This window comes from Drosophila erecta, unplaced genomic scaffold (genome assembly GCF_003286155.1).
Source record: "Drosophila erecta strain 14021-0224.00,06,07 unplaced genomic scaffold, DereRS2 tig00000126-arrow-pilon, whole genome shotgun sequence".
Taxonomy (NCBI): Eukaryota; Metazoa; Arthropoda; class Insecta; order Diptera; family Drosophilidae; genus Drosophila; species Drosophila erecta.
This window is the reverse complement of record NW_020825209.1, coordinates 534,333-561,005: the sequence shown is the minus strand read 5'-3', so window position 1 is coordinate 561,005 and position 26,673 is coordinate 534,333. Positions and strand designations below refer to the sequence as shown.

General features: G+C 49.4%; 5 protein-coding genes across 7 annotated transcripts; 3 read left to right on the top strand and 2 right to left on the bottom strand.

Moving 5' to 3' along the window:
* Positions 1 to 2,770: 2,770 nt before the first annotated feature.
* Positions 2,771 to 5,715, top strand: LOC6555581 (cytochrome P450 4d1). 2 transcript variants are annotated; one of them, XM_001982570.3, is made up of 3 exons: positions 2,771 to 3,370; positions 4,623 to 5,246; positions 5,304 to 5,715. In XM_001982570.3, exons 1-3 carry the CDS (start codon positions 2,833 to 2,835, stop codon positions 5,651 to 5,653), a joined length of 1,512 nt encoding a protein of 503 aa, XP_001982606.1. In that variant the 5' UTR covers positions 2,771 to 2,832; the 3' UTR covers positions 5,654 to 5,715. The 2 variants fall into 2 exon arrangements, with proteins under 2 accessions (XP_001982606.1, XP_015008726.1); XM_015153240.2 differs by lacking the exon at positions 2,771 to 3,370 and adding an exon at positions 3,897 to 4,524.
* Positions 5,716 to 5,847: 132 nt separating this feature from the next.
* On the top strand, positions 5,848 to 14,346 carry LOC6555580 (protein wings apart-like). 2 transcript variants are annotated; one of them, XM_015153242.2, is made up of 9 exons: positions 5,848 to 6,112; positions 6,550 to 6,600; positions 7,374 to 8,496; positions 9,160 to 11,772; positions 12,197 to 13,039; positions 13,111 to 13,280; positions 13,347 to 13,435; positions 13,496 to 13,686; positions 13,804 to 14,098. In XM_015153242.2, exons 3-9 carry the CDS (start codon positions 7,462 to 7,464, stop codon positions 14,089 to 14,091), a joined length of 5,229 nt encoding a protein of 1,742 aa, XP_015008728.1. In that variant the 5' UTR covers positions 5,848 to 6,112; positions 6,550 to 6,600; positions 7,374 to 7,461; the 3' UTR covers positions 14,092 to 14,098. The 2 variants fall into 2 exon arrangements, with proteins under 2 accessions (XP_015008728.1, XP_015008727.1); XM_015153241.2 differs by lacking the exons at positions 5,848 to 6,112; positions 6,550 to 6,600; positions 7,374 to 8,496 and adding an exon at positions 8,827 to 9,093 and having other exon boundaries at positions 13,804 to 14,346.
* A 973-nt stretch (positions 14,347 to 15,319) lies between these two features.
* Positions 15,320 to 16,491, top strand: LOC6555626 (protein bcn92). The gene is made up of 3 exons (XM_001982568.3): positions 15,320 to 15,596; positions 15,662 to 15,782; positions 16,150 to 16,491. Exons 1-3 carry the CDS (start codon positions 15,376 to 15,378, stop codon positions 16,225 to 16,227), a joined length of 420 nt encoding a protein of 139 aa, XP_001982604.2. The 5' UTR covers positions 15,320 to 15,375; the 3' UTR covers positions 16,228 to 16,491.
* Positions 16,433 to 19,859, bottom strand: LOC6555625 (6-phosphogluconate dehydrogenase, decarboxylating). The gene is made up of 3 exons (XM_001982567.3): positions 19,595 to 19,859; positions 19,287 to 19,510; positions 16,433 to 17,822 (listed from the first exon to the last, which is right to left on the bottom strand). The coding sequence occupies exons 1-3, from the start codon at positions 19,600 to 19,602 to the stop codon at positions 16,609 to 16,611; spliced, it is 1,446 nt and encodes a 481-aa protein (XP_001982603.1). The 5' UTR covers positions 19,603 to 19,859; the 3' UTR covers positions 16,433 to 16,608.
* Positions 19,860 to 19,953: 94 nt separating this feature from the next.
* LOC6555624 (D-2-hydroxyglutarate dehydrogenase, mitochondrial) lies at positions 19,954 to 23,623 on the bottom strand. The gene is made up of 5 exons (XM_001982566.3): positions 23,436 to 23,623; positions 21,769 to 22,021; positions 21,559 to 21,700; positions 20,785 to 21,478; positions 19,954 to 20,720 (listed from the first exon to the last, which is right to left on the bottom strand). Exons 2-5 carry the CDS (start codon positions 21,952 to 21,954, stop codon positions 20,147 to 20,149), a joined length of 1,596 nt encoding a protein of 531 aa, XP_001982602.1. The 5' UTR covers positions 21,955 to 22,021; positions 23,436 to 23,623; the 3' UTR covers positions 19,954 to 20,146.
* Between the last annotated feature and the right edge of the window lie 3,050 nt (positions 23,624 to 26,673).

The following is a 26,673-nucleotide window of genomic DNA, read 5'->3' as shown; positions in this document are numbered from 1 at the left end:
CATCTACTCATGAATGAAAATGCGTTCGCCTGAGCCATTTCCTGTTGCATCCGAGGAACCAGAAGAGGCCAAACGGCCAAACGTTCGCCAAACGGTTAGCATAAATTATTTGAAAGATCTGCCAGAGTGCTGACAGCACCATTTGGGCCTCAGTAACGAAGAGTCAATTGCTTTTCTCACTGCAGCCGGCCTCGAAAAACTCGCATGAGTTACGGATGTCGGGCGCACAAGCTGACCTCCAATACTTACTCCCGCCCAACTGGCTCTAGTGTGCTGGTAACCCATTCACTCCTGTTGCCAAGTGCCCGAAAGCCGCAAGAGAACGGGCACTTTGAATCACCGACCGCTGCACTGGCGATGCCCCTTGGCTGGGAGTCGGTGGGCCAGGCGCAATAATGTGTAATTCAAACAATTAGTTGTATTCGTTTGCGAAAATAGCCAAGTGGAAACGTCAAAATGAGCCACTATATTCGGGATGCGAGTGAGTCATCCGTCAGTTTGGCGGGGCGATGTCACTTTCGACGGCCAGAAAGAGATTTGCCTGGTTAAGTAATGCGAAGTGAAGGCGAATATCGGATATGGCCATATTTGGCCAGCGAATTGCCGCTGTTTTCGAAAATGTATTTTGGATCGGTGGCGTATACGCGATGCCGGGCAGCCGAAAATTGCGCATACGCCGCGTCCGCCCAATCATATGCTTTATTATGGCTATTATGCTGTATTATTAGTCCGGGCGTGCATTGTGGCGCACAAGCCGAGCGATGCGATGGCTCACCCTTAGATCTATATATACGCGGGCACTGGGCCCGCATTGTGGCCACCACCCGTCACCCATGAACAGCAGAGGTCACTCTCCTAGCAGTCCGCAGTGCCTGAGAAGTATTTGGCATACTTTGGAGTGTACGTTCATGCACATTTGGCATTGCTGTTGCCAGTGGAGATAGCTGCACTCGTATGTGATTAGATAGACGTATCTCTTAATTTTAATTTTAGTGCTCCTGGCTATTTGGTTATTTCGACCGCTCGTAGTATACTCGAGTAGCTGCGCAGCATGGATATATGGTATATATGGTACATGGCATTTTCTATGCGAGTACTAGATGCCAAGAAGGCAAGTGCCGTTGACGCAAATGGTGCGCCTCTGCCAAATGGCTATTATTTTTATTGTTATAATGTAGTGCTCTCCAGAGCACCGCCCAACCAGGATCGGGGTTTTCCACCTATTCTATCTTTCCTATATAGTCGGAATGGGGTAGCAGATCTAAGCACTTTGCAAAGGATCCCAAGGGCCCAAGTTTTGCATTATCAACTGACTGATCGAACTTCCTTTGAGGGATTTGTGGCTACGACCCTTTGGCGGCCTCATTGCGCACTGCTAATGTTTGAGTGAACCAAATTGGAAACAAAACGCAAATGGAATGCCAATGAAATTCCAACGCACGTCGAGCTCCGCATCCCCATCCCAATCCGCACACCCACAAGCTGTACGCCTATATATCCGACATCGAAAAATGGCCAGCACTTGTAAGACATGTGTAAATATTTACGTTCCGCCTTCTTTTTGGGACGGAGGTGGCGGTGGGGGGCAGGAGGCGCTCCGAGATTAAGTGACGTCGATGTCGACGACCGACGAGCGGCGACGCAAGAATTTTGGAATTTGGCATGGTCGAAGGACGCCTGTTGTTGTGATCTTGTGTGTGTACAAGTATACATATATGTATATCTACATATTCGTACGGATTTATCTAGTACGCAGTGGGCGAGTGTGCATGTCGTTTCGATTGGGACCCGGACTCCGATGCGGACTTCATGTGCGGATGTGGCTGCGGAATGAGTCAACTGAGTCAACTGGGGGCTGCCAAATGGGATTTTCTAATTTCTGCTCGTCGTGCATTCGTCGTGCATATGAGCCAATCCATATGCGCAGCTGCATAAGCATCTGCATTTTAATGGCCGTTAAGGTCGGGAGTGCCGAAAGGAAACTAGGTGAACTAAGTAGCCCGCTTATGGATTCCTGGATATTATGGATATTCCAACAGTGTACTCCAAAAGTAAACAGCCTATAAACACCCAATTACCTATTAGCTATTTATATTTGATTTGGGCATGTTTCAGTCCTCACAGATATGTACATATTATTCATCAATGTATACCCAGTGATGGCCAATCTTTTGTTAGGGCCTCTGCCGCACCATTCCGCACCATTCAAGATCGCGACTTCGTCATCGTTGTTTGCTTGCCATCGCTGGGATGTGAGTGGGATGGCCTAAGAATAGCGCACCTGGCCCGAAATAGATGCGCCATGTGGCCACTGTGACGTCAGGGGGAATGGAGCTGGGTGAGCTGAGGCTGAGCGGTCAGGATGTAAACAACCAGCGCTGGAATCACACGGAATGGAATGCCGTTGCGACGGTTTGTTTACACTCGATCCCGCCGACATCCACTCAATCAAAATCCGCCGGAATTCGCTCTCTTCCCCTTATCGCCCCCAAAATGCCAATCTACCGGCCCGAGACGATGACCCTTGCCTCTCTTTTATGCTGGCTAAGGATGACTCCAGCGAACGCCTATCACAAACTCAGACAAGTCGGGTGCGTGGTCCAAACAGTGGAGGAATCTCCTGTAGGAATATGAGAGTAATGTCGAAAAAATATTGAGAGCACTTTCGAACCCACCAGTGCTTTCCGATGCTCCCAGTTGATAACGCCAGAATGCCATCACCAGCCTGAGCTGCGGATTGGGAGCAGCTTGTGTTATCAGGCGTTTATTTGGCGGCTAGCTTGGAGTCGCAGCAGTTGATATCACTGTCTCCTTAGATGCGTTAGAACCGAAATGTGGCTACTACTATCGCTAGTCCTGCTCCTGGCGATCCTCGCCCTGGAGATGCGGCGTTTCCTGCGGAAGATGAGCACGATTCCAGGTCCCCTGCCACTGCCACTGCTCGGCAATGCCCATCTCTTTCTGGGGCTCAGTGCGGCGGAGGCGTGCCTCAAGATGGGCGAGCTGGCGGAGCGGCACGGCGACACCTTTGGACTGTTCCTGGGTCCGTCCTACAGCGTGTTGCTCCTCAATCCGCGCGACGTGGAGCGCGTGCTGGGCAACAGCCAGCTGCTGACCAAGTCGCATGAGTACTCCTTTCTGGGCCGCTGGCTCAACGAGGGCCTGCTGGTGAGCAACGGAAGCAAGTGGCATCGCCGGCGCAAAATCATCACCCCGGCCTTCCACTTTCGCATCCTGGAGCCCTACGTGGAGATCTTCGACAGGCAGTCGCTGCGGCTCGTCGAGCAGCTGGGCTTAAGGATGCGCAGGGGCCAGGAGAGGATCAACCTGGGCGAGGCCATTCACCTCTGCACGCTGGACGCCATTTGCGGTGAGTACAGGTTTCTCTTGGAGTACTACATTTTTTCACTTGTGCGTTGTATTTTTAATGAGTGCAATAACTCATTGCTTTTAATAGTGGCATATTCTAATCCAGAAATCTGGGGGAGAGACCTCTTAAAAGCATTGGGCCAAGGTCCGAATCGCATTCAGCTCCATAAAAACGGCTACCGATTCCGATTAGATATTGGTTGTCGAACTATTTCGGTGATAAGCTGGAGTTCGGCAACGCGATAAGATATTTCCATGGCGATTAACACCAAGCTACACTCGAACCAAATGGGCTGGTCTTCTGGGACTTCGACAAACTGTCAAATACAATCTTTGCGTGGAGAAGTGGCGAAGTATGCACTTGCACATCGGAATCCAATCAGCTAGTTTCTCTGCGGCACTGAGAAAAGCCCTTTTCAAATTTCAAAAATCATAGTAGGGGCAATTTTTTCGCAGTACATCGATGGGTGGGATAATCAGTGCTCTTGGCCTTGTCCGTTCTCGTGTCTACGGCCTGCTTCTGGCCGGATCAGTAGTTATTCCACTACCAAAGGTTGAATAGCGATTGAAAATCGGAGATCACTAGAAAAATGTTCCTGGCGATCAGCGCAATCCTGGCCAGCGCCCTCTTCGTGGGCCTGCTGCTCTACCAGCTAAAGTTCAAGCGGCTGATAGACCTAATCAGCTACATGCCGGGTCCTCCGGTGCTGCCCCTGGTGGGCCACGGCCACCACTTCATCGGCAAGCCGCCGCACGAGATGGTAAAGAAGATTTTCGAGTTCATGGATACCTACTCCAAGGACCAGGTGCTCAAGGTCTGGCTGGGACCCGAGCTGAACGTGCTCATGGGCAACCCCAAAGACGTGGAGGTCGTGCTGGGCACGCTGCGCTTCAACGACAAGGCGGGCGAGTACAAGGCCCTAGAGCCCTGGCTAAAGGAGGGTCTGCTGGTCAGCCGCGGTAGGAAGTGGCACAAGCGTCGCAAGATTATCACGCCCGCCTTCCACTTCAAGATCCTCGACGAGTTCGTCGAGGTCTTTGAGAAGGGGTCGCGGGATCTGCTCCGGAACATGGAGCAAGATCGTTTGAAGCACGGTGTCTCCGGCTTTAGCCTGTACGACTGGATCAATCTCTGCACCATGGACACGATTTGCGGTAGGGATCTAGGCCATGAATTTGCTTTCATTTACAAAATGGTAGTGCTTTGGAGATTGGGCTCTTCATCGGGATCTTGGTGTGGTCTTCTTTTCCAGAGACTGCCATGGGTGTTTCCATCAACGCGCAGTCGAATGCAGATTCCGAGTACGTCCAGGCGGTGAAGACCATATCGATGGTGTTGCACAAGCGCATGTTTAACATCCTGTACCGCTTCGACCTTACCTACATGCTGACCCCACTGGCGAGGGCGGAGAAGAAGGCCCTGGACGTGCTTCACCAGTTCACGGAGAAGATCATCGTGCAACGCCGGGAGGAGCTCATTCGCGGAGGAAGCAGCCAGGAGAGCAGCAATGAGGACGCCGACGTGGGCGCCAAGCGGAAGATGGCCTTCCTGGATATCCTCCTGCAGTCGACCGTCGACGAACGGCCACTAAGCAACTTAGACATCCGCGAGGAAGTGGACACCTTCATGTTCGAGGGCCACGACACCACATCTTCGGCCCTGATGTTCTTCTTCTACAACATAGCCACGCACCCGGAGGCGCAGAAGAAGTGCTTCGAGGAGATCCGATCCGTGGTGGGCAATGACAAGAGCACGCCGGTGAGCTACGAGCTGCTGAACAAGCTGCACTACGTCGACCTGTGTGTGAAGGAGACCCTTCGAATGTATCCGTCTGTGCCGCTGCTGGGTCGTAAGGTTCTCGAGGACTGCGAGATCAGTGAGTACTGAAAAGGGGAACAATACTTCTTCTTAACTGGCCATTAAACCAATGCAGATGGAAAACTCATCCCGGCGGGCACGAATATCGGCATCTCGCCGCTCTACTTGGGCAGACGGGAGGAGCTCTTCAGCGAGCCCAATAGCTTCAAGCCGGAACGGTTCGATGTCGTCACCACCGCCGAGAAGCTGAATCCATACGCGTACATACCGTTCTCGGCCGGACCACGCAACTGCATTGGCCAGAAGTTCGCCATGCTGGAGATCAAGGCCATCGTGGCTAATGTGCTGCGGCACTACGAGGTGGACTTTGTGGGCGACTCCTCGGAACCACCCGTGCTGATCGCCGAGCTCATCCTGCGCACCAAAGACCCCTTGATGTTCAAGGTACGGGAGCGAGTTTACTGAGCCACAAGAACACATCATATTTTTGCACTTGTTACTGAAAATATATTCAAAAATGTTAACGATTCGCGGCAAAGAGTTTGCTTTGAATGGGGGCTGAAGAGCCAAGTCATGGTCACACTGCCTTAGATACGGACTAGTGTCGATAGCTCGGTAGCATTCGCTTTATATTGCAACATACGTATCGATAGTGAGTCCCACGCTATCGCCTCCGGCATATCGATAGTTTCGTGAATCGTTAGCCCAGCTCTAAAATAGTGTTTCTCTTCTCTCGTGTAGAAAAACAGAGAAATTAAACTTTTTCGCGCATTTCGCCATTGCAAAAACTGAAAATCGCGATCGCGTTCGTTTGCCCTGCAGATTGCACAACTACGCTCTCTCAATTGGCGCCGATTTAGCGGAGAATCGCGAATTCAAAGAAATATTCGCAGCAAGAAGAAGAACGGAACGGCCAGTATAATCGTATTGTTGTTTGTGTTGGTGTTAGTTGTGTGTGTGTTTGTGGGTGTTGTTGTTGCTGCTGCTGCTACTGCTTCTGGGATGATGCTGTAAAGTAAAAGTGGTGGCAAAAGCAATAAGCCCGTGGTGCGACGCAAAAAACACGCTGCAGCTAGCAGCCAGGCGGAAAATGCTGAGAGTGATGGTGGTTTGAGCCCCGAGTAATCGCAAAAATATCGAACACATAGTCCGTGCAAATCAAATTGCGCCAATAAGCAAACGCAAACATCGTTTGTTTTATTGCATTCCACGCACACACACACGTATATATATGTATATATATATATAAATACATATATATGCACACGCACGCAGTCGCATACATATGCGCTGCAGCAGCAACAGAGATTTTTTTATTTAACCACACTCACTCATACACGCAACCACATGCATCCACGCAGCAAACGGATTAATAACAAAAACAAAGAGAGCAGCCAAATGTTTCGCCTGAGGTGAGTTGATGTTTTTTGTGAATGTCGTTTGGGCATTTTTGCGACAGTAAAGTGCAACAAATTGTTTGTTTTTCGGCCTTTGCTTTGGAAATTGGTCTTGATTTGATTTCGGTGCGTGTGTTTGTGTGAAAATTGGAAATCGCCTGTGTGCGTGTGTATGCGCGCACTATCGTGTGCTCTCGCTCGCACTGACGTACTCCTTACGGGCGCGCGTTTGTTGTGTTTTGCTGTTGCTGCACTTCTCTCTGCCCAGCCAAACAAATCGCTCACTTTTAGTAAAATTCAATAACTGTCCGCTGTGCAAAACATGAATTAATAGTTAATGATTGAGTAGAACGGGCTGCATTGTTGTCCGTGTCCTGCGAATGTTACAGCCGCCATTCCGCTGCCACCGCTGTAGGAGAATAGAGTCCTTTCCGGGTTACGGATGGCCAATCCATGGATTGGTACTAGCCATAAAAACTAGGTTTCTATTTATGCCATGCCTTTGTATACATATCTGGGCAGCGAAATCCAACTAGGCTCGATATAATCCCCAGGCTGTTCTCATTTCTTGGTCCAAATAGGCCTGAAAATACATATATGTTAAATCGATTTACTGTTACCTAGTTTCTCTGCAGGATAATTGAATGGTAAATACCTATTTGTGTAGCTGTTTTTGAAAGGGGACAGATTGAAAGTCATGTTTCTAAGTCCAATCTTTACTTCAATGAGCGCAGCGTTTGCTGTGCGTTAGCCAAGAAACCGGTCAATTAATGTGTCTTCCTTTCTAGTGACCACATCCACAACCACAAGGATTAGAGCCAGCAACACGGAGTGAGAGGATACCAGAAGCAGCCAAGGAACCACCGCTAGCGAAAAATGTCGCGCTGGGGCAAGAACATCGTGGTGCCGCTGGACTCGCTGTGCAAGGAGAAGGAGAACACCAACCGACCCACTGTCGCCAGATCTGTGGGCACCGTTGGCAAGTGGGGCAAGATGGGCTTCACCTCCACGCGCACCTACACCCTGTCCGCCATCCATCCCATGGCCGCGGCAGCGGCGGCTGCTGCAGCGGCCGCCAGTCCTTCCCAGAGTCCCGCCTCCACGCAGGATCACGATCCCAACGACATGTCCGTTTCGGTGCCGGAGCCGCCAAAGCCGAAAAAGTTCTTCAAATCAAGGAATACCGCTCCGCCAGAAGTCATAGCCCAGATAATTCAGCAGCTACCACACTGTGGAGCCGGTGCGTCACCCATGCGGGACCATTTCTCGTCGGCGGGTGTGGGTGCTGGTGGTGTCACGCCTACTTCCGGTGCCCAGGAGGCGGGCGGAGTGAAGCTGAAGCTGGGCAAGGGTGTCAGTTCCGCAGAGCGGAAGCGCAAATCGCCCAAGAAGAAGGCAGCAGCAACGCCAGCCTCCACGCCCTCGACGCCTGGTGCGTTCTACGGTGCCTCCGATCGAGATGGCGATGGGCTAAGCGATCCCGCCTCGGAGCAGCCGGAGCAACCGTCCAGTGCCTCGGGCAAGCAGAAGCAGAAGAAGCCGAAGGAGGAGAAGAAGCTGAAGCCGGAGGCACCGCCATCGCGAGTACTGGGTCGCGCCCGCAAAGCGGTCAACTACCGCGAAGTGGACGAGGACGAGCGCTATCCCACGCCCACCAAGGATCTGATCATTCCCAAGGCGGGGCGCCAAACGGCTGAAGTGGCGGCCACGGCAACACATGTCGCCGCTTCGTCGGAAGCCTTCATCAGTTCCACGTTTGGCAGCCCTGGATCTGAGCCATCGTTACCCCCGCCTACGTCAGCGCCAAGTGCTTCTGCGTCCCAACTGCCCTCCGCATCCGGCGGCGCGTCGAATCCTTCGAGCGCCTCCCGCACGCCGGAACATCCTCCTATCGTGCTGCGCATCTCCAAGGTGAGTTTCGGATTGCCTGGGTTTTTAATTAAGTTTTTAGCCACGAGATATTTTAAAATCGTTATTCAGGATCAGTGGATTGCTTCCACTTCTGTCTATTAATTCTTACATTTTAAAGTAATTTAAATGAATATTTCCACCACACTAGTGGGTGCCCCTGTCATTCGGCTATTCACCACTTCGTTTTTCGGTACATTTCACTGCTCAGTGAACAGTTATCCAACTTGAACTATTTGCCGAGTACCCCAAATGCGATCGCCCTCTCTCTCTCTCTCTCTCTCTTTCTCAGCAGCCGCTCTCTCCCTGTCACATCTCTTTCTCCCTTGTGCTTCGTCTTTCTCCCTCTCCATGCCCGTCCGCTGTGTGTGTGGGAGAGGGAAGGCAGCGCAGCGCGCGAAGCAGTGTTAAATTACGCGCGCTTTTACATGGCAAACCAACGGAATTGGAGTCGAGTCTCTCTGCCGAGTTGTTGGTGTTTTGTTTTTCGTTCCGCATTTATCAGTCGCTTCTTGCCCATTTCGGTTCAGTTGGAGTGTTAATTACCGGGAACGCGACACAGTAGTACTCATTTTCATTTGCCAGATCAGCTAGTTAGAAGTAGGAGCAGAAATAGTGGATCCCAGTAGAAGAACCTGGCTAAATTGGCACCCTTTCGTTTTCCAGGGCACTTCGCGCTTGGTCAGCACAGATAGCGAGGAGCCGCCGAGCAGCTCGCCCGCTCACCAGAACCAACTGAATCAGCTTCCGGTCACGGAGGAGGAGCCAGCGGATCGGTCCCGTGACGAAACAGTTCCTGCAAGTACGCCAAAAATCACAGTGAAGCCACTGAGGCCGCCCCCAGCAGCAGATTCCGTGGATGGATCGTCAGCGACAGTAGGAGGAGCATCGGCAGGCGATTCTTTCGAAGAACGCAAGTCCCAGTCACTAGACGCCAACGAGGACGAGGAGGACGAAGAAGAGGAGGAGGACGAAGAGGAGGAACCGCCGGAGATCAACTACTGCACGGTGAAGATATCCCCGGACAAGCCACCGAAGGAACGGCTCAAACTGATCATCAAGACGGACGTGATCCGCAACGCCATCGCCAAAGCCGCAGCAGCAGCCGAGTCCCGCAGTGAAAAGAAGTCGAAGAGCAAAAAGCACAAGCACAAACAGCTGCTGGTCGCGGGATCTGGTGCCGCTCCAGCGTCTGGAGCCACCCCTGCGGAGATTAACTCTGAATTTAAGACACCCTCACCTCATTTGGCTCTCAGCGAGGCCAACAGTCAGCAAGCACAGCATACACCATCTCATCTGCATCAACTACATCAGCTGCATCCGCAGCGGGGCTCCACGGTCATATCGCCAACCACCCGATCCGATCACGACTTCGACTCGCAGTCCTCGGTGCTGGGCAGCATCTCCTCGAAGGGAAACAGCACGCCGCAACTGCTAGCGCAGGCTGTGCAGGAGGACAGTTGTGTGATTCGCAGCAGGGGATCTAGTGTGATCACCAGTGATCTGGAGACGAGTCAGCACTCCTCGCTGGTGGCTCCCCCCTCGGACATTGAGTCACGACTCGAGTCCATGATGATGACCATCGACGGAGCCGGGACGGGAGCAGCATCTGCGGTGCCGGAGACGCCACTGCAGGAGGACATACTGGCTGTGCTGCGAGGGGAAGTGCCACGGCTAAATGGCAATACGGATCCGGAGCCAACCGAGGAGGAGGATCAACAACAGCAGCCGAAGAGGGCTACGCGTGGCAGGGCCAGAAAGGCGAATAACAATGTGGATGTAACTCCACCCGCCTCGGAGACCAGAACCCGAGGTAGAGCCAAAGGAGCAGATGCCACCGCGGCTGCCATATCGCCTCCAACGGCCAAAAGAACCACACGGGGCAATCGGGGCTCCAGAAAAACCGAGCAGGAAGTCGACATGGAAGTGGACGAAACGGCGGTGACGACGTCGCAAGCGAACGAGGAGCAGCTGGAACAGGCCACACTTCCACCGAGGAGAGGTCGCAATGCTGCTGCCCGAGCCAATAACAATAATTCGGCAAGCGTTAACAACAACATTAATAAGATAGCCGCCAATCTGTCCGCCAAAGCCGAGGCCAGCCGCCTGGCTGAGGGCGGAGTACCTGGTGGAGCGCCACGTAGCTATGGCCGGAAGCGAAAGAACCAGCAGGTGACGCAGGTGCTCCAGCAGGAACAAGCGTCCGAAGAGCAGGAACTTCCCGAGGCCGAGGAGGAGCAGCCCACACCCGCCAAGATTCCCCACACCGATAACAGGGAACATTCGCCAGACCACGATCCGGATCCCGATCCGGATGAACTGTCGAACAACTCAAATAACTCGTCGTTGCAGCACGATGGTTCCTCCTCCTCGCCCCCACCCCGCGATTTCAAATTTAAGGATAAGTTTAAGCGAACATTGACATTGGACTCGCAGGGCGCGGCGAATGCCGGAGCGGGAGGAGCAGCAGCAGCGCCACCACCTGAGTCCTCTGGCGAACAGCGAGGCGCTGTCAAGCTCGTCATTTCAAAGAAAAAGGGCAGCATCTTCAAGAGCCGCGCTCTGGTGCCATCCGATCAAGCTGAACAGGCTACAGTGGCCAAGCGGCATCTTTACAAGCACAGTTGGGATGCTGCGCTGGAAGCGAATGGCGGTGGTACCGGCAGCGATGCTAGCAATGCCTCGGCATCCGGAGTGGGCGTCGCTGGGGCCAAGGACCATCTGCATCATTTGGCGGCGGGTAAATCCGACGGTGACTTCGGAGACAGTCCTTCGTCGAACAACAATGGCTCCTCCAGTGCGTGCAGCAGTGCGTCCACGTTGCGCGGCGATAGCCCGGCCCTCGGAAAGATCTCGCGACTGGCGGGAAAACAGGGAGTACCTGCCACCTCCACCAGTGTCGATGCCTTCGACCTGGATTTGGAACCAATTGTCGGAGAGCTCGACCTAGAGCGTGGAGCAGCGGGCGCTTCCTCTGGCGGAACGGGAGGAGCGACAGGCGGAGGAGGAGCGACGGGCGGTGGTGGTCCCATTCGGGTCGACCGCAAAACTAAGGACTACTATCCAGTGGTGCGAAACGTGAAGACAGCCCACCAAATCCAGGAGATTGGCGAGTACCAGGAAATGGACGACGATGTCGAGTACATCCTGGACGCACTACAGCCGCACAATCCGCCGGCGACACGTTGTCTATCCGCCCTTCAGCTAGCTGCCAAGTGTATGATGCCCGCCTTCAGGATGCACGTGCGTGCCCACGGTGTGGTTACCAAATTTTTTAAGGTGAGTCCCCGACCGGCTTATGTCAGTCTTGGTGTATATATTCAATTCTTAAACACATGTTGAGCTCCAAACCATTTCTGGGAACTTTTTGTTTGCTAAGTTTATGATTATGTAATTGAACCTTATCAACTGCAATATATTGGCTTTCGGCATAGCTGTACCCAGAGTAGGCAGTTTGTTTTGAAAGCTGGTTAGTTTTTTTGTTATTCTGTATTAAATGCCTGTATAAACGTAAGCCATTGAACATGTGCCTTCATAAACTGTTTGGTATTGTTTCCACTTTAAATCAGTATTGATTATAGATTCATTTAAAGATGAATAGAAGTATCAACTAAAAATTAAAGTACCTAAAAGAGCCAGTGTTCAGCACTGAATCTCTTTCTGCATTCTGCCCTCTGTTTATTAACTGACTATTCAATTGTAGGCATTATCCGACGCCAACAAGGACCTCAGCCTGGGCCTGTGCACCTCGGCCATCATGTACATACTCTCTCAGGAGGGCCTCAACATGGACCTGGATCGCGACTCCTTGGAGCTGATGATCAACCTCCTAGAGGCGGACGGCGTGGGTGGGAGCACGGAAACTGGACACCCGGATAGAGCGGGCTACGATCGCAACAAGCAGAAGGTGCGCGAATTGTGCGAGGAGATCAAGGCGCAGGGCAAGGGAACGCATCTCAACGTTGATTCTCTGACTGTGGGCACGCTGGCAATGGAAACGCTGCTGTCACTGACGTCCAAGCGGGCGGGCGAGTGGTTCAAAGAGGATCTGCGCAAGCTGGGTGGCCTGGAGCACATTATCAAGACCATCTCGGACTTCTGCAGCCCTGTGATTGCCAGCGATGCAGAGATCGACTGGCAGCCGACGCTGCTGGATAACATGCAAACGGTAGCGCGATGCCTACGAGTACTCGAAAACGTGACGCAGCACAATGAGACGAACCAGCGCTACATGCTCACCTCTGGCCAGGGAAAAGCGGTGGAGACGCTCTGCCAACTGTACCGCCTTTGCAGTCGACAAATCATGTTGCATCCTTCGGATGGTGGTGGCAGCAACAAGGAGCATCCGGGCGTGGCCATGCGCGAGCTGCTGGTGCCGGTGCTCAAGGTACTGATCAACCTGACGCACACGTTCAACGAGGCGCAGCCATCGCTGGGCGCCGAGTTGCTAGGTCAAAGGGGCGATGTGGTGGAGACGAGCTTCCGGCTGCTGCTGCTCTCGGCCAACTACATTCCCGACCAATGTGTCTTTGAGCTAAGCATACTGGTGAGTGTGTGATCTATATATTCCCAAATCTGTACTTTACCCATATCATTGACTGATTCCACCTTCTTCAGATTCTTACACTGCTAATCAATTTGTGCATGCATACTGTGCCCAATCGGGCTGCTCTAATGCAAGCTGCTGCTCCACCAGAGTACGTAGCGGATAATCCACCAGCGCAGGGATCTGTGAGTGCACTGCAAGCTCTGCTTGAGTACTTCTACAAATGCGAGGAGCTGGCCAGGTAGGACACATTTACATTTCCAGTCACTTTGTCACATTGCTTTATACCGAATACCAATTCCCGCAGATTGGTGGAGAAGAACACAGACGCCTTCCTCGAGAGCAACGAGAAGGGAAAGAAGAAGCAAGAGGAAGTGGAGGAGACAGTCAACAATCGTGAGTATTCAGCGAAAAGATGATCTGTGAGCTATGCTAATTGCCGGGTGGTTTTGACAGTTCTACAACGAGCCGGCCACCACATGGAGCACACGCTAAAGGGAAGTTATGCGGCCATCCTAGTGGGAAATTTGATAGCGGACAACGAGTTGTACGAGTCTGTGGTGCGCCGCCAGCTGCGAGGAAACAGCTTTAAGGAGATCATTGGCGTGCTGGAGAAATACCACACATTCATGAACCTTACCTCCAGCGTGAGTCTTACACTATGTTTTCAATTTTCAGTTTAGATCGACGGCATAGCCTCTTAATCTATCGAACTGCATCCATCAAACCTCCTAACTTGCTAACGTTCTCCCCCGTTTGAATAGTTGGAGGCAGCCTTTGTGGCGCATATGAAGTCCACGAAACGCATCATCGACAACTTCAAGAAGCGCGACTACATCTACGAGCACTCGGATGACCACGACAACCCCCTGCCTCTGAATCTGGAAACGACGGCGCAAGTGTTGGCCGTGGGAGCGGACGCGTCGCATGCTGCCTCAAGCTCGTCCACGTCCGCCTCTGCATCCGCACCCTCATCCACCTCCACATCCACATCGGCCACAGGAACGACGAGGGCGCCGAGGGTCTATAAAACGTACAGCAGCCACAGATAATCGGACCTGGGATCGGGATCGAAGAGCCATCGCAATTGTCGTTAACCACACCGAAAGCCTGCCACCAAAATAAAATTCTGTTGTTTGTGATTATGTAATTTGTTTGTGTTGATATAACAACCACTATATGTATGTGTATAGTCTGTAATGCACCTAGTTTCAGTCAGTTGTACCCCCACGTATATAGAAGTATATAGCTAAGAGCGATAGGATACAATGCGATCTGATCTGTTTTTGCGTTTGTATTAACCCAAAGTGATAGCGAATTCCTGAGCATGGTCTGCGTTTTAACTAAAGAAACTGACTAAGATTGACGAAACGAAAGCGACACCCCGAACAACACTAAGATCCACATCCCCACTAATATGAGTACGTTATATAGTCATAAGCAATATAAGCAGCTAAATGTCGGCTTACCCTCGAAAGCACACCCCCTGTAAATATTCTTTACTCAGCGATTTTATCGGACGCGTCTTAGGTTTATTTCGAATGTGTTTTTTTTACCTATTCATACTTTAAATATTAAACTTTTTTTTATTCATTGTAAAACAAGCGCTCTTAGCAAAAACGCTGCAGCTGGAAGAGCGAGAGCGATAGACAAGTGTAAAGAGAGAGATAGAGAAAGAAACTCTAGATTAGATGAGGAGAATAAAGTTATTTTATTGCCTAAATGTAAGCTAAAGAAACTCTACTTATAAAACTAACACTGATAAATAAATATATATATATAAATGTATGTATATGGATATATGTGTACGTTTACAACCACAAAAATGTCATTTTTAGGCTACAAAAATCAGATTTAAAAAGCAAGCGCGCGTGCAAGAAAGAAACAATTTCGGGAACAAAATATATATATTTATTTTGTGTTTTCAACGAGTACATAATATATTGTTCTTGCGGAAAAAACAAACAGAATTAAAATTAAAATTGAAAAAAATGCGCCAGTTGTTTTATTTTGCATAAAGGGAATGGATAATTTGGGATAGCTTATAATTTGACAGTTTTCTTACAATTTTGGGGATCTATAATAATTTATTTTGCTGTATTATGAATAAGCCCAATATTTTTTATCTGAGCTATAACTTCCATCTGCATTAATATTTAATGGTAAAATCAAATTTCTTTTTAATTTACCTGCATTTATTTCAGCACGACGCAGTGTCATCTCTAGCACTCACGCACGGGTGCTAAGTGAACGGGGTAAAGTGAACGCAGTCAGCTGTTTCTGGTATTTTTGCGGCGGAAAAGTCAGTATTTTCCGGCTTGCCGCATGTAAGTTTTATGTCATCAGGCGGTCCAATTGGCAGTTGCCGCACCGAAACAGAAACCAGGGCCAAAACAAAGCACTCATCAATTAAAACGCGCTCCAAGCCTCCAGCCCGCCAGCCTGCTCAGTTCGATTCGGCCAGGACCAGGAACAGGATGTCGACCCGTCGCCAGGCGATCACGTTATACAGGAATCTCCTGCGCGAATCGGAGAAGCTGCCCTCCTACAACTTCAGGTAGGTGTTGTGAAATTGTATGAGCGCCCCGAGCGATGAGCAATGAGCAATTCCCCGGGTTTCAGAATGTACGCTGCCCGCAAAATACGCGACACATTCCGCGCCAACAGGAGCACCAGGGATTTCGCGGAGATCGATCGCCAAATGGCCGAGGGCCAGCAAAATCTGGATCTGATACGTCGCCAGGTAAGTGGTCCGTCGGATTTCACCCCTTATCAGCAGTGACTGGAAGTGCCCAGAAAATGCTAGGCACTCCGTCCTCGAGATCACAGCCCATCCAAAAAGAACAGTCGTTTATTTACCAAATTGTTAGAAACTCAATTAATTAGTGGGTCTAATAAAAATACACTACTTCCCTTATGGAAGCCAATCAATTTAAGGAACAATAAAGATCAATGTATATTTAAGTAAATTTAATCATATTTATCTGATTTTGTAAACATGGGGAACTGTGGGAAGACTCAATTACCATCTTATTAGAAATCGAAAGTCGCCATATTGCCCCATTTTACTTATCAGCTGGCTGAGTTTATTAACCTTTGAATGTCCACAGGTGATCATCGGCCACCTGTACAGCGCTGACAAACTGGTTATAGAGAACAAGAAGACCCTGAAGCCCTCGGACGACTGAGGGACACGCAAGCGGAAAATGCGCTAGCTGAAGAGAGTACAATAGCAGGAAGGGAGCGGCAGAAGGAGCAGTAGGCGTCTCTAGGTGAAGACACAACTCGAAAGACTCGACCCACACACAACACAGCACACCATACCACACCACACACATTGTTGATTTTAAATGGCACTTGCATCGATGAAACCAAGGAACCGAAATCATTTGCTAGCAAAAAAACACCAATTTAATGTTATGTTTAACAACAATTATGAAATTCTATATACATACATATATATTAATGGTATAAATAAGTACTAAAGTACTTCAGAAAAAAAAGAAACATCTAAGACACCGGCGCCAATGACATGGAATGTGTGAGCGGGAAAGTGGAGGAGGTGGAACCTACGCCTGGTAGGTGCTGGCGGACACATTGCCGCCGGTGCCCGTCCAGTTCGTGTGGTGGAACTGGCCCTCCTGGCCCAGCAGCTCATAGGTGTGGGCTCCAAAGTAATCCCTCTGGGCCTGCAGCAAGTTGGCTGGCAGCTTGGCCGTGCGATAGCCATCGTAGAAGCTTAGGGCGGTGGACAGAGCCGGCACGGGGATGCCCCAGCGGAAGGCATTGGCAACGACCTCGCGCCACGAGTCCTGGCCGCGCTCGATGGCCTTCTTGAAGAAGTCGTCCAGCAGCAGGTTGGACAGCTGCGGCTGCGACGTATACGCGTCCTTGATGTTGCCCAGAAAGACGCTGCGGATGATACAGCCGCCGCGCCACATCAGCGCAATGCCGCCGTAGTTGAGCCTCCACTTGTTCTCCCTGGCCGCCTCTCGCATCAGCATGAATCCCTGCGCGTACGACACGATCTTGGCGCAGTAGAGAGCGTGCTTGATGTCGTCGAGGAACTTGGCGAGGTTGGCAACTTGCGCCTTGGTCGATGGTCCCTTCAGCAAGCTGCTGGCCTGAACGCGCTCGTCCTTAAGGGCAGACAGGCATCGCGAGAAGACCGCCTCGCCAATTAGCGTCACAGGTACTCCGTACTGCAGAGCAGCAATGGCCGTCCACTTGCCTGTGCCCTTCTGGCCGGCGGTGTCGCGAATCCGCTCCAGCAGATGACCTTTGCCGTCCTTGTACTTGAGAATATCGCGCGTAATTTCGATGAGGAAGGAGTCCAGTTCGGCCGAGTTCCACTTGCCGAACTCGTCGGCCATCTGGTCAGCCGACAGGCCCAGGCTCTGCATAATGTGGTACGCCTCACAGATCAGCTGCATGTCGCCGTATTCGATGCCGTTGTGCACCATCTTGACAAAGTGACCGGCGCCTCCATCGCCCACCCACTCGCAGCAGGGTTCACCGTCGGCCTTGGCGCAGATAGCCTGGAAGATGGGCTGAATCAGGGGCCACGCGGCCTCGTGTCCGCCGGGCATCAGCGATGGTCCGTGGCGGGCTCCCTCCTCGCCGCCGCTAACGCCGGATCCCACATAGAGCAGGCCAAGTTTGGCCAACTCTTCGCAACGGCGAGATGTGTCCTGATACTCCGAGTTGCCTCCATCGATGATCACATCGCCGGCCGAGAGCAGCGGCACCAGCTGCTGGATAAAGTCGTCGACCGCACTTCCAGCTGAAATTGTATCGAATTTACATATTACATATCAGCGTAAAGTCGATTAAAGCTGATCGAAGGCGTTATCAAACTTCGGTAAAGCTCAACTATCGCAGATTCATTTACTACAGCGTTCTCTGCGCCCGAGCGCGCGTTCTTTTTACGTGAAGAAATCATCGATTTAGCCAGAAAGTAGAGCGTGCGATTGGACAAGGTCGGTTCGTTGCTTTTGGAAAGTCACTGTTTTGTTTTGGAGGTCACCCTGGTGAGGCGTCCCTTGCGCCGGGTGAGCACTTCTCCAGCGCAGTGGAACCAGATAAGGCCAACGAGTAGTGGCGATAATAGCATTGATCTATCTATCTAGCGGTCGTTTGTGCTGGTTTGTGGGACACACTAGCGGTCAAAATTGTGGCACTCACTCTGCTCAATAATACACTAGCCTTTTTTGGTCGTCATCCTTGGGCACCTAACTATATTGATATTCAATCAAACTTGTCCTCACTGCCACCCTGTGAAAGTGGCAGGTTCGCACAACCTGTCGCGCAACTTTCAAATCCAAGTTCAGCGCAGAAACCTCCAGAACCACATATGTTCTTGACCCGCACTGTATGCTTCTAAGGAGTGAGTCACTGGCCTGGCAACGCGCAGGGAAAGAATCTGCATGGTTTTCGGCTGGTCAAATCCGAGAAAATCCCCCTGAAAATCGCCCGTTGTGTGACCTATAATGAATGTCAAAGATTTCTCTCTGCGCCACATTGTTCTTGCTTTCGCACGAACAGCAAGCTAGGTAGGAAGGTAGATAAGCCGGGCACGCCGATCTAGAGGTGGTAGAGGCGGAGTTTTGGACACGCGAGTGTGGTAGACAAACGCGTGAGTGACCTGGAAACCAGCCCACGGTTTCGTTGGATGGCTTGGGCAAGTGGAGGCAGTTTGCCACAATTGTGCGATATGCAGTGCGATTAGACGAAACTCATGCCAGACTTGCGGTTGCGGTTTCTGGAAATGAGACTGATCCAATTTTAAGCCCTTAATCAGAAGTGCGGTTTTGAAATAGCTACAGCATTTGGGTTTCGAATCAAGTAAAGAACTTGGAACACAGCTCAAAACTATCGACCACAAGACCCATAACGAGCTGCCATCTCTAACATCTGTACAAAAACAACATCTAACCCAGACTTTGTGTTAAGGCCGCAGCTCAATGATCTCTAAACAGTTGTTTTTTGTGTTTACTCCCCCTCTTCGCCGACTTCGCCCGCTTCCTCCTCTTCCTACTTCACCTGCTTATCCTCTATTTCCCTTTGCACATTGCAATACGAGCCGCAAAAATCGCTTGATGACTTTGCTTTGACTTTTTCACCAATTCACCAGCACGCGCGCACACATGTAAACTGAGTCACCAACACAGCGATCGCTTGCAGCAGGTTTCGGTGGATTTTCGATGTTCTGCGCTGCCCAGCCGATGAATTCGGATTAGCAACTCACCCTTGACCAGCAGCATGACCTTCCGGGGGCTCTTCAGCTTGGAGACCATGTCCTGGAGCGAGTCGGCGCCAATCACGTTGGTGCCTTTGGCCTCATTGGCGAGGAACTCCTTGACCTTGGCCACCGTGCGGTTGTAGGCGCACACCACGAATCCCTTCTCGTCCATGTTGAGTATCAGGTTTTGGCCCATGACGGCCAGGCCGATGAGGGCGATGTCTGCTTGTCTGGAAGAGATCCGGCGATGGCGATGGGCGATGGGTTAGGATCGCGGAAAACACCGAGGAAAAGGGCTTTTCCACCCAACTCACCCGCTCATTTTTGGTGTGTGCTTTGTGCGGCTTGTCTTCCAACAATGATTTGAGTTCCCAATGTTACAATCTATATATGGCACTGTTAAGCGCCAGCTCGTCGATCGATAGTCGCGGCACGATGTTAGCTATCGATAACTGCCGAAAAGCTCCACTCGCGAAGTTTTCCCAGAGCGCCAGTTTGACTTTGAATTTATCGCCGATCCTTAACCCATTAATGCCGGTTGTGGCTGTGTTGTGAATCCTTGGGCTTGCGTAGTGTGTACTACTGAGATCGGCTCTGAATCAGTTGAACAGCAAATGCAAAGATAGTATTTTTCCTAAAAAATGGTGCTCTAAAAACTGTTATACCACCTAAGTGACCGTGTTTCTCGGTTTATTTTATAAGCAGTTATTGAGACTTCGGTTGTCCGTCCTTTTAAACATAGGTACTACCAACTGCACAAGTTTAGAAGTCACTTTTAAAGCAATTCATGTATTATAGGTTATAGGTTATACAAATTACACAAACGAAAAAAAAAAAAAACAAACCTAAGGCTTCTAACTGAGCCTTCAGTTGAGCACCTTGTAGGGATTGAGGATGCTGTTGGGGTCCAGCAGCTTCTTCATCTCGCGCATGTAGCCAATGGCCACCGGGTCCTTGGAGTAGTGCAGGTAGTCCTTCTTCAGGAAGCCAATGCCATGCTCCGCACTAATGCTGCCCTTCAGCTTGGAGGTGTACTCGTAGACGAAGGGTTCGACCCGCTTGTAGATCTCGTCGTTGAACTCCTCGCAGGACACGTTCAGGTGCAGATTGGAGTCCCCCAGGTGGCCGTATCCACAGACCACTGTGGCCAAAGGACCGCACCTCTCCCGCATCACGTCCACAATGTTGTAGAAGTCGCGCAGAGGCAGTGAGATGTCGTACTTGAAGCAGAAGCTCTTCTCGATCAGGCCCAGCGGCACCATTTCGCGGATCTTCCAGATCTCCTGTACCTTGCCGGGATCGCCGGTGACGGTGCCATCCTGGATCTCGCCGCGCTCCATGCCGTCGCCAATGAACTGGTTTATCTTCTCCTCGTCGTGGTCGCCGTTGCTGCCCGAGGTCTCGATCAGCATGTAGAAGGGAAAGCCCGAGATGGGGGAGCTATTGGGAATATGTGTGAACAGGATTGGTAACGCTCCGAGAAGACAAAGTCGGCGCAACTCACTTGAGGAACTTGAACTGCTGGAGAGCGGTGTTCAAGGCCCGCTCGTCGATCAGCTCACAGGAGCTGAGGATCTCGCCCAGATTCCGTTTGGCACTGACGAAAGTCTTCAGCACATCGTCGAAGGAGTTCAGGCCGATGAAGGCCACGTTCACCGCTCGCGAGGAATGGGGACAGAGCATCGAGAGCTTCGTGACGACGCCCAGAGTGCCCTCGGATCCTATGAACAAGTGCTTCATGTGGTAGCCCGTGTTGTCCTTCTTGAAGTTGGACATGAGGTCCAGCACCTGACCGGTGGCCAGCACCGCCTCCACGCCCAAAACGGATCCGTGCAGATTGCCGTAGCGCACCACACGCACTCCGCCCGCATTGGTGGACACATTGCCACCGATGTGGCAGCTGGCCTTGGCGCCCAGGTCCAGTGGCACTGTCAAGCCCACCTCCCTGGCCCTCTGATCGAAGTTCTCCAGAATGCAGCCCGCCTCCACGACGGCAATGCCGGTGACCTCGTCCACGGACAGCACCTTGTTGAGGCGCGCCAGCGACAGCACAATCTCGTCACAGATCGGCACGGATCCGCCCACGAGGCCCGTGTTTCCGCCCTGGGGCACCACCGCCAGGCGGCGCTCGTTGCAGTACTTCAGGATGGCGGCCACCTCCGCCGTGCTTCCAGGCTTAAGCACCAACTTGCTGTTGCCTGGTTGAGGGGATACGTATAGAAATTCATTGGAGACCCGTTATCAGTCGACCAGAAGGACCACCAGGAGAACCACCTACCTCGAATCCTTTTAAGGAAGCAGATGTTGTATCCCTCCAGATCTTCGGTGAGCACAAAGTTCTTGCCCAGGAGCTGCTCGAAGTGCGCCACATCCTTGTCGGTCAGAGTGGCGTAGTTGCCGCGCTGCACGTTGTCGGTGATCTGAAACGCGGGTTGCATCAGTTATACAGTTATTGCATCAGCGGACAACTCGCCGCAGGACCACCTACCTCGGTGAGCTCCGGGATCGGAGCACCGCTGCCCGCCATTGTGCGCACAGTGGTTGCGAAAGCGGGGTGGGTGGCGGGCAGGACGGTGCGACTGGTGGTGGTGGTGGTGGTGATAGGCCGCCTCATCAAGGTGGTGGCACCGGCGCTGGCCAATCTGCGCACATGCAGGAGCTGCTGGAATCTCATCGTGGAGGTTGGTTGCGGAAAGGACTACGTGTGTCTGTTATATGTCGCAATTGTTATATGTATGTCACTGAAATGAAGAACTCGATGAGCACTTCCTGAATAATTTTGGTTAATAAAAAATTCTTTACTTGATATTAATCGTTTTAATGCGAAAGAAGATATATTGAATAAGAAGATATTATTGGATATATGAATTGGATTTGGTGGGGGGTCTATTGAACGGCTCGATTAGCCGACTGACTTTGATTAGACGCAATGCCAAACTGCCGGACTTCGGGCATCCCCGAGCTTATCACGTTATCACGCCACCATTCATCCACTCGAGGGGGTTGTGGACGCAATCTTCTCCTCACCGCGGACTATATCTCACTGATTGCAGGGACCCCAGGAAACCGAATTTTTCCACTAGACCTTTCGGGCTCTAAACCTATATTACTATATATGGCGACGTTATCAGTCGGTCCGACTCTGCGCGTGCATGCGAAATTAGCATATTTTTTATGGACCACGCACACACACACACACTGTTCTGGATTCGGTCTGGATTTGGTCTGGTTTGAAAAGTGCAATCCACGATCCGTGGAGTCAAGATCTTTATGAGGCCACACAGATTATCGCCGGCAGGTAGATCCCTGGACAGAAACGGTCATAAAGCAATTTGGCTCGGGGCCACAGTGGAAAGAGATACATAAGCAGATACAAATACAGATACGGATCCGGGTATATGTATGAATAGAGATGCCTGAAGGATTTTCACCACCCGGTCACGGTGGATTAGCCTCCGTGCCGAAATGCATTCCCATTTCGCACCGAATCGTTTTGATTAATTGATTAATACATTTTTAAGATCAATTAGATCCTAGTACAATACTGCAGCAGTTATATAACAGAAGCTGCGCATACGAAAGTTTTGTTTTCACAGAAATACAATTTCTAACACCTCCAAAAAACTGCCTATCTTTAACATATTTAAATGAAATAGTATTTACCCATGAAATCGAAATACTTTAATTACACATATAAAATCTGATAGCGGGTTAATTACAACGCCCATCCCTCGTAATCTTGAGATTTGTGTTATTCACTCTCTATCTCTATCTCTGCCCCTCTTTATCTGTATTTGTGTCGTGTTTGTTTCATTACGTCAAGAGTTTCGAGCTTTTTTGTGTGTGTCTGTGGTGCGAACGCGTGTTGTCTATAAACAAGCAAAACAAACAGCCACACTGGGCTAACAGGTAGCTGATAAGCGCGAAAACAATATCAGCATCTGCATACGAATGTGAACCGGTTGGAAAACGAATGGCAGATGTGTCACTGCAGTTACTAAAAGGATTAATTGGAATCCTTTCTTCATGCACACACAAGAGAACGGGAGAGCCGCACGCGCCAGAGTTCTCTCACTGGAAAATGGAAAACCCGAAAGAGAAGCTAACCTACAAGCGCTGGAAAGCATATTGATCGGAGCTCGGAACTGAACTTACAAGGTTAATTCACGAATGGGATGGTGTTCACGTCGAGGTCCGGACACTACTTTCATCCATAAGTCACTGCGAGAAGCTGTCCTCCAGAGCAGCGTGCAAACCGGGATCACAACAAACCGCAACTAAAATTCGAAACGCAAAAACGAAACAGATGAGCATTAGTTAAGAGATACCATGAACCACAAGCCCCCCCAAAAAAAAAACCATATGATCGCTGAGCAAAAGCTCCCCTGGAGAGAGAGAGAGAGCGCACTGAGCTTTCAGAGAGAAGAAGAGTAAGTAATCTACAGTGGCTTCGCAGATATTCAAATAGTTCATATCGGGGAACGATTTGTTCTTTTACCGTTTCTTTTTACAAATAGGCATTTTTTGAGGGAAATAACACAATGAACTAATACAAATTCAATGTTATTGTAAGAATGTTATTTCTATCAATTCAATTACTCAATTTAACCACAAACAAAATCTTGATGGCTTGTGAAAGAAGGAAGTAAATTTTTATGGTTTTTGAGATACAATTACTATCTGCTACTTTTATTATTTCTGTGTTTTTTGTATGCCTTAGTTTGTCTTTGTCGCTTTTTAAAATGTAGCCTCCTTGCATGAATATATCCGGTTCCTACACATTCTGTAGGATTGGGAGTTTTAACATGTTTATACAATCGCTAGAGTTAGTTTAATAATATAAGCATATTTAATATAAATTTTCAAACATTTCTTCATAAAATTGCAAGTTTGTTATTTAAAACTAGTACGGATTTCATTCCGCATAACAACTGTTATACAGCCACTTGAATTCACCACACACGCGTAGGCCACGCCCACTGAACCACTAAACAGCCAGCTTGTCTCTATCCCTTTCTCCCTCGCAGGCGGCACCATGGTGCTATCTTTGTTGCACCCCATAAAAAACCTCTTTCGGTGGTGTGCCCATTTTTTTTATTCGTTTCGATCTTCCGTCGGCATTTTGTGCTGCCAATTAGCAGCGACTTCCACAATAATATCTACCTTATTGTTGTACCCAAAGAAAAATGGAGAAGATAGAATTCTCATGCACTTGTAGATGATTTGTAATTCGTGAGTTCAGTCCCAAAATTTATTTGGGTATTAATAAAGTCCCTATAACGATGGCTTATAACCTAAAATTTACAGCCTACATATTTCAGTCTGTATCTGAATCTGAAATGGAGGACGTATGTGCCTCCAGCAAACAAAGCAAAAATGGGTGTATTTCAATTAATTTGTGTGTCACCATTCCGAAAAGCGTTAAGTTAAGTTAAGTGTCTCTATTGGATTGTTGGGTGCCATTTATGATCTTAATACATCAATTTATTTTGCTTAGGTCCATCGGACTTCTTACGATAGCTTCTTAAGGCTTATTTCCTAAATACTTGTGAGTACCGAATGAGGGATTCATCCCACATTGAATACCATTGAAATAATATTTTCTTCCAATTTAAATTTAAATTATAACATAAATGTTTTTATGTTAAATGTAAATTAAATGTAATTAAAACAAGGCCAAAAGATAAAGCCACTCAACTCTTTGCTAACAAAATATTCTCTGTTTGAAAATCGACGGCGAGAAAAAAAGTACACTTTAACTGTAGTTTAATAGATAACATAACGAGGACATGATTAGAAGACAATTAAAAGGGCGAATAGTCCTATTTGGCTCCCGCTGCATTTTTCAGGAATTCCAACGGCTCGTTCACACCCCTAATGATCTTCAGGGTGGTATTCCGCACACCCCTTGGGACATCGGAATGGATCTCCTTTTGAGGGTAATTGTTTAATGTTTGCTTGGGAAATCGGTTTGCACAGGCCACGGAAAATGGTGGAAGAGGGTGGGTTGGGTCCAAAGGTCGCGTGGAAGGGCAAGTGTGGCAGGATTCAACCCTTTCACGTAGTTTCCTGCTTTTTAAGGATCCGGCTCTTGGTACAGTTTCGATAGGTTTTTTTTTAATATATTGGGGTATTGAATGCAAAAAAGGCTTCTTTGCCTTGAATTGCAAAGCTAATTAAAGATTAAATAGTTGCTTATATTTATTATTGTTTTAAAAGGTGCACAATGGTTCGGGTGGAATTTAAAAACTGTTAACCCTTCCTTCTAGCACAACTATTTATTGTTTATATATATTAAACATCTTAATCTTAATAATATCTTAATCAATAATCTTAAGTTATTGCTTGATCAATAATTACATCAACAATGCATCGCCAGAGATGGGCGCATTCCAATTTGGATAATACTGCACTGTCACGACTTAAGGACCCAAAGGACCTCCTCAACATTTCATCCACTAGAAACTTCGAGCTAAACTCGAGGACTTCCTGTTTTCGCTGCACAGAGTTGACAGGTCAATTAGCAGATTGGACAGTACAATGGCAAATGTGTGCCATGCGCAGGGGTGAGTTATTAATAATGGAGAATGATCGATAATAAAGGAAGTATGGGCTGTTGGAGAATGAAAGGCATTCGGGATTCGAATAATCAGCAATAAGAGCGCTAATAAATAAAATGCACCACACATTGAGTCTTTTAATCATTATAAAAGTGTTCACATAATTTCAAAATTTAAAAAACGTGACACGAGCACCTATATTTTAAAATATCAGAGTATCTAGTTCCGACATGATTTAGTTTTTTTTTTTTAATTACCAGGTTGAAAATCTGAAATTGATATCATAAAACAAAGGTACGAACAAAAATCAAAGTTGAATGAAATTTCTACTCCCACTTATTTCGGTGGTGATCCCTTGGCGATCCATTTTCATTTCTGGCCACGCCTCAAAACCTCTGGAAGACTTCATTACGATTGCAACAAGCGCTACAACAACAACCCACTTTGGTTATCACATCCGCATGCACACCCGTCGAAAATGCCAACAAAAATGGTGTAGGTAGTTCTGACAATTGCCAGCGACAACAACCACACAAGTACAACAACAGGTTCGTTTAAGTTTTTATTACAGCAAGGGTGTGAGCGAGAGGGATGAACGACCGCGTCAACTAGCCAGAGCGAGAGGCAATGTGAGAAAAGCACGCGCAGCAATTTACGCTCATTAAGCATTTGTCATTTTTTCGAAATGCAAATATCGGCTCTCTCGCTCACGCCCCATGCGCCCCAAAAACAACGCGCAATAAGTTGGAGGCAATTAATGAATGGCAAGAAGAAGAGCGCATGCTCGGCTTCTTGTACAGTTGAGCGTGCGAGGAAGAGGCGAAAGAGGGAAA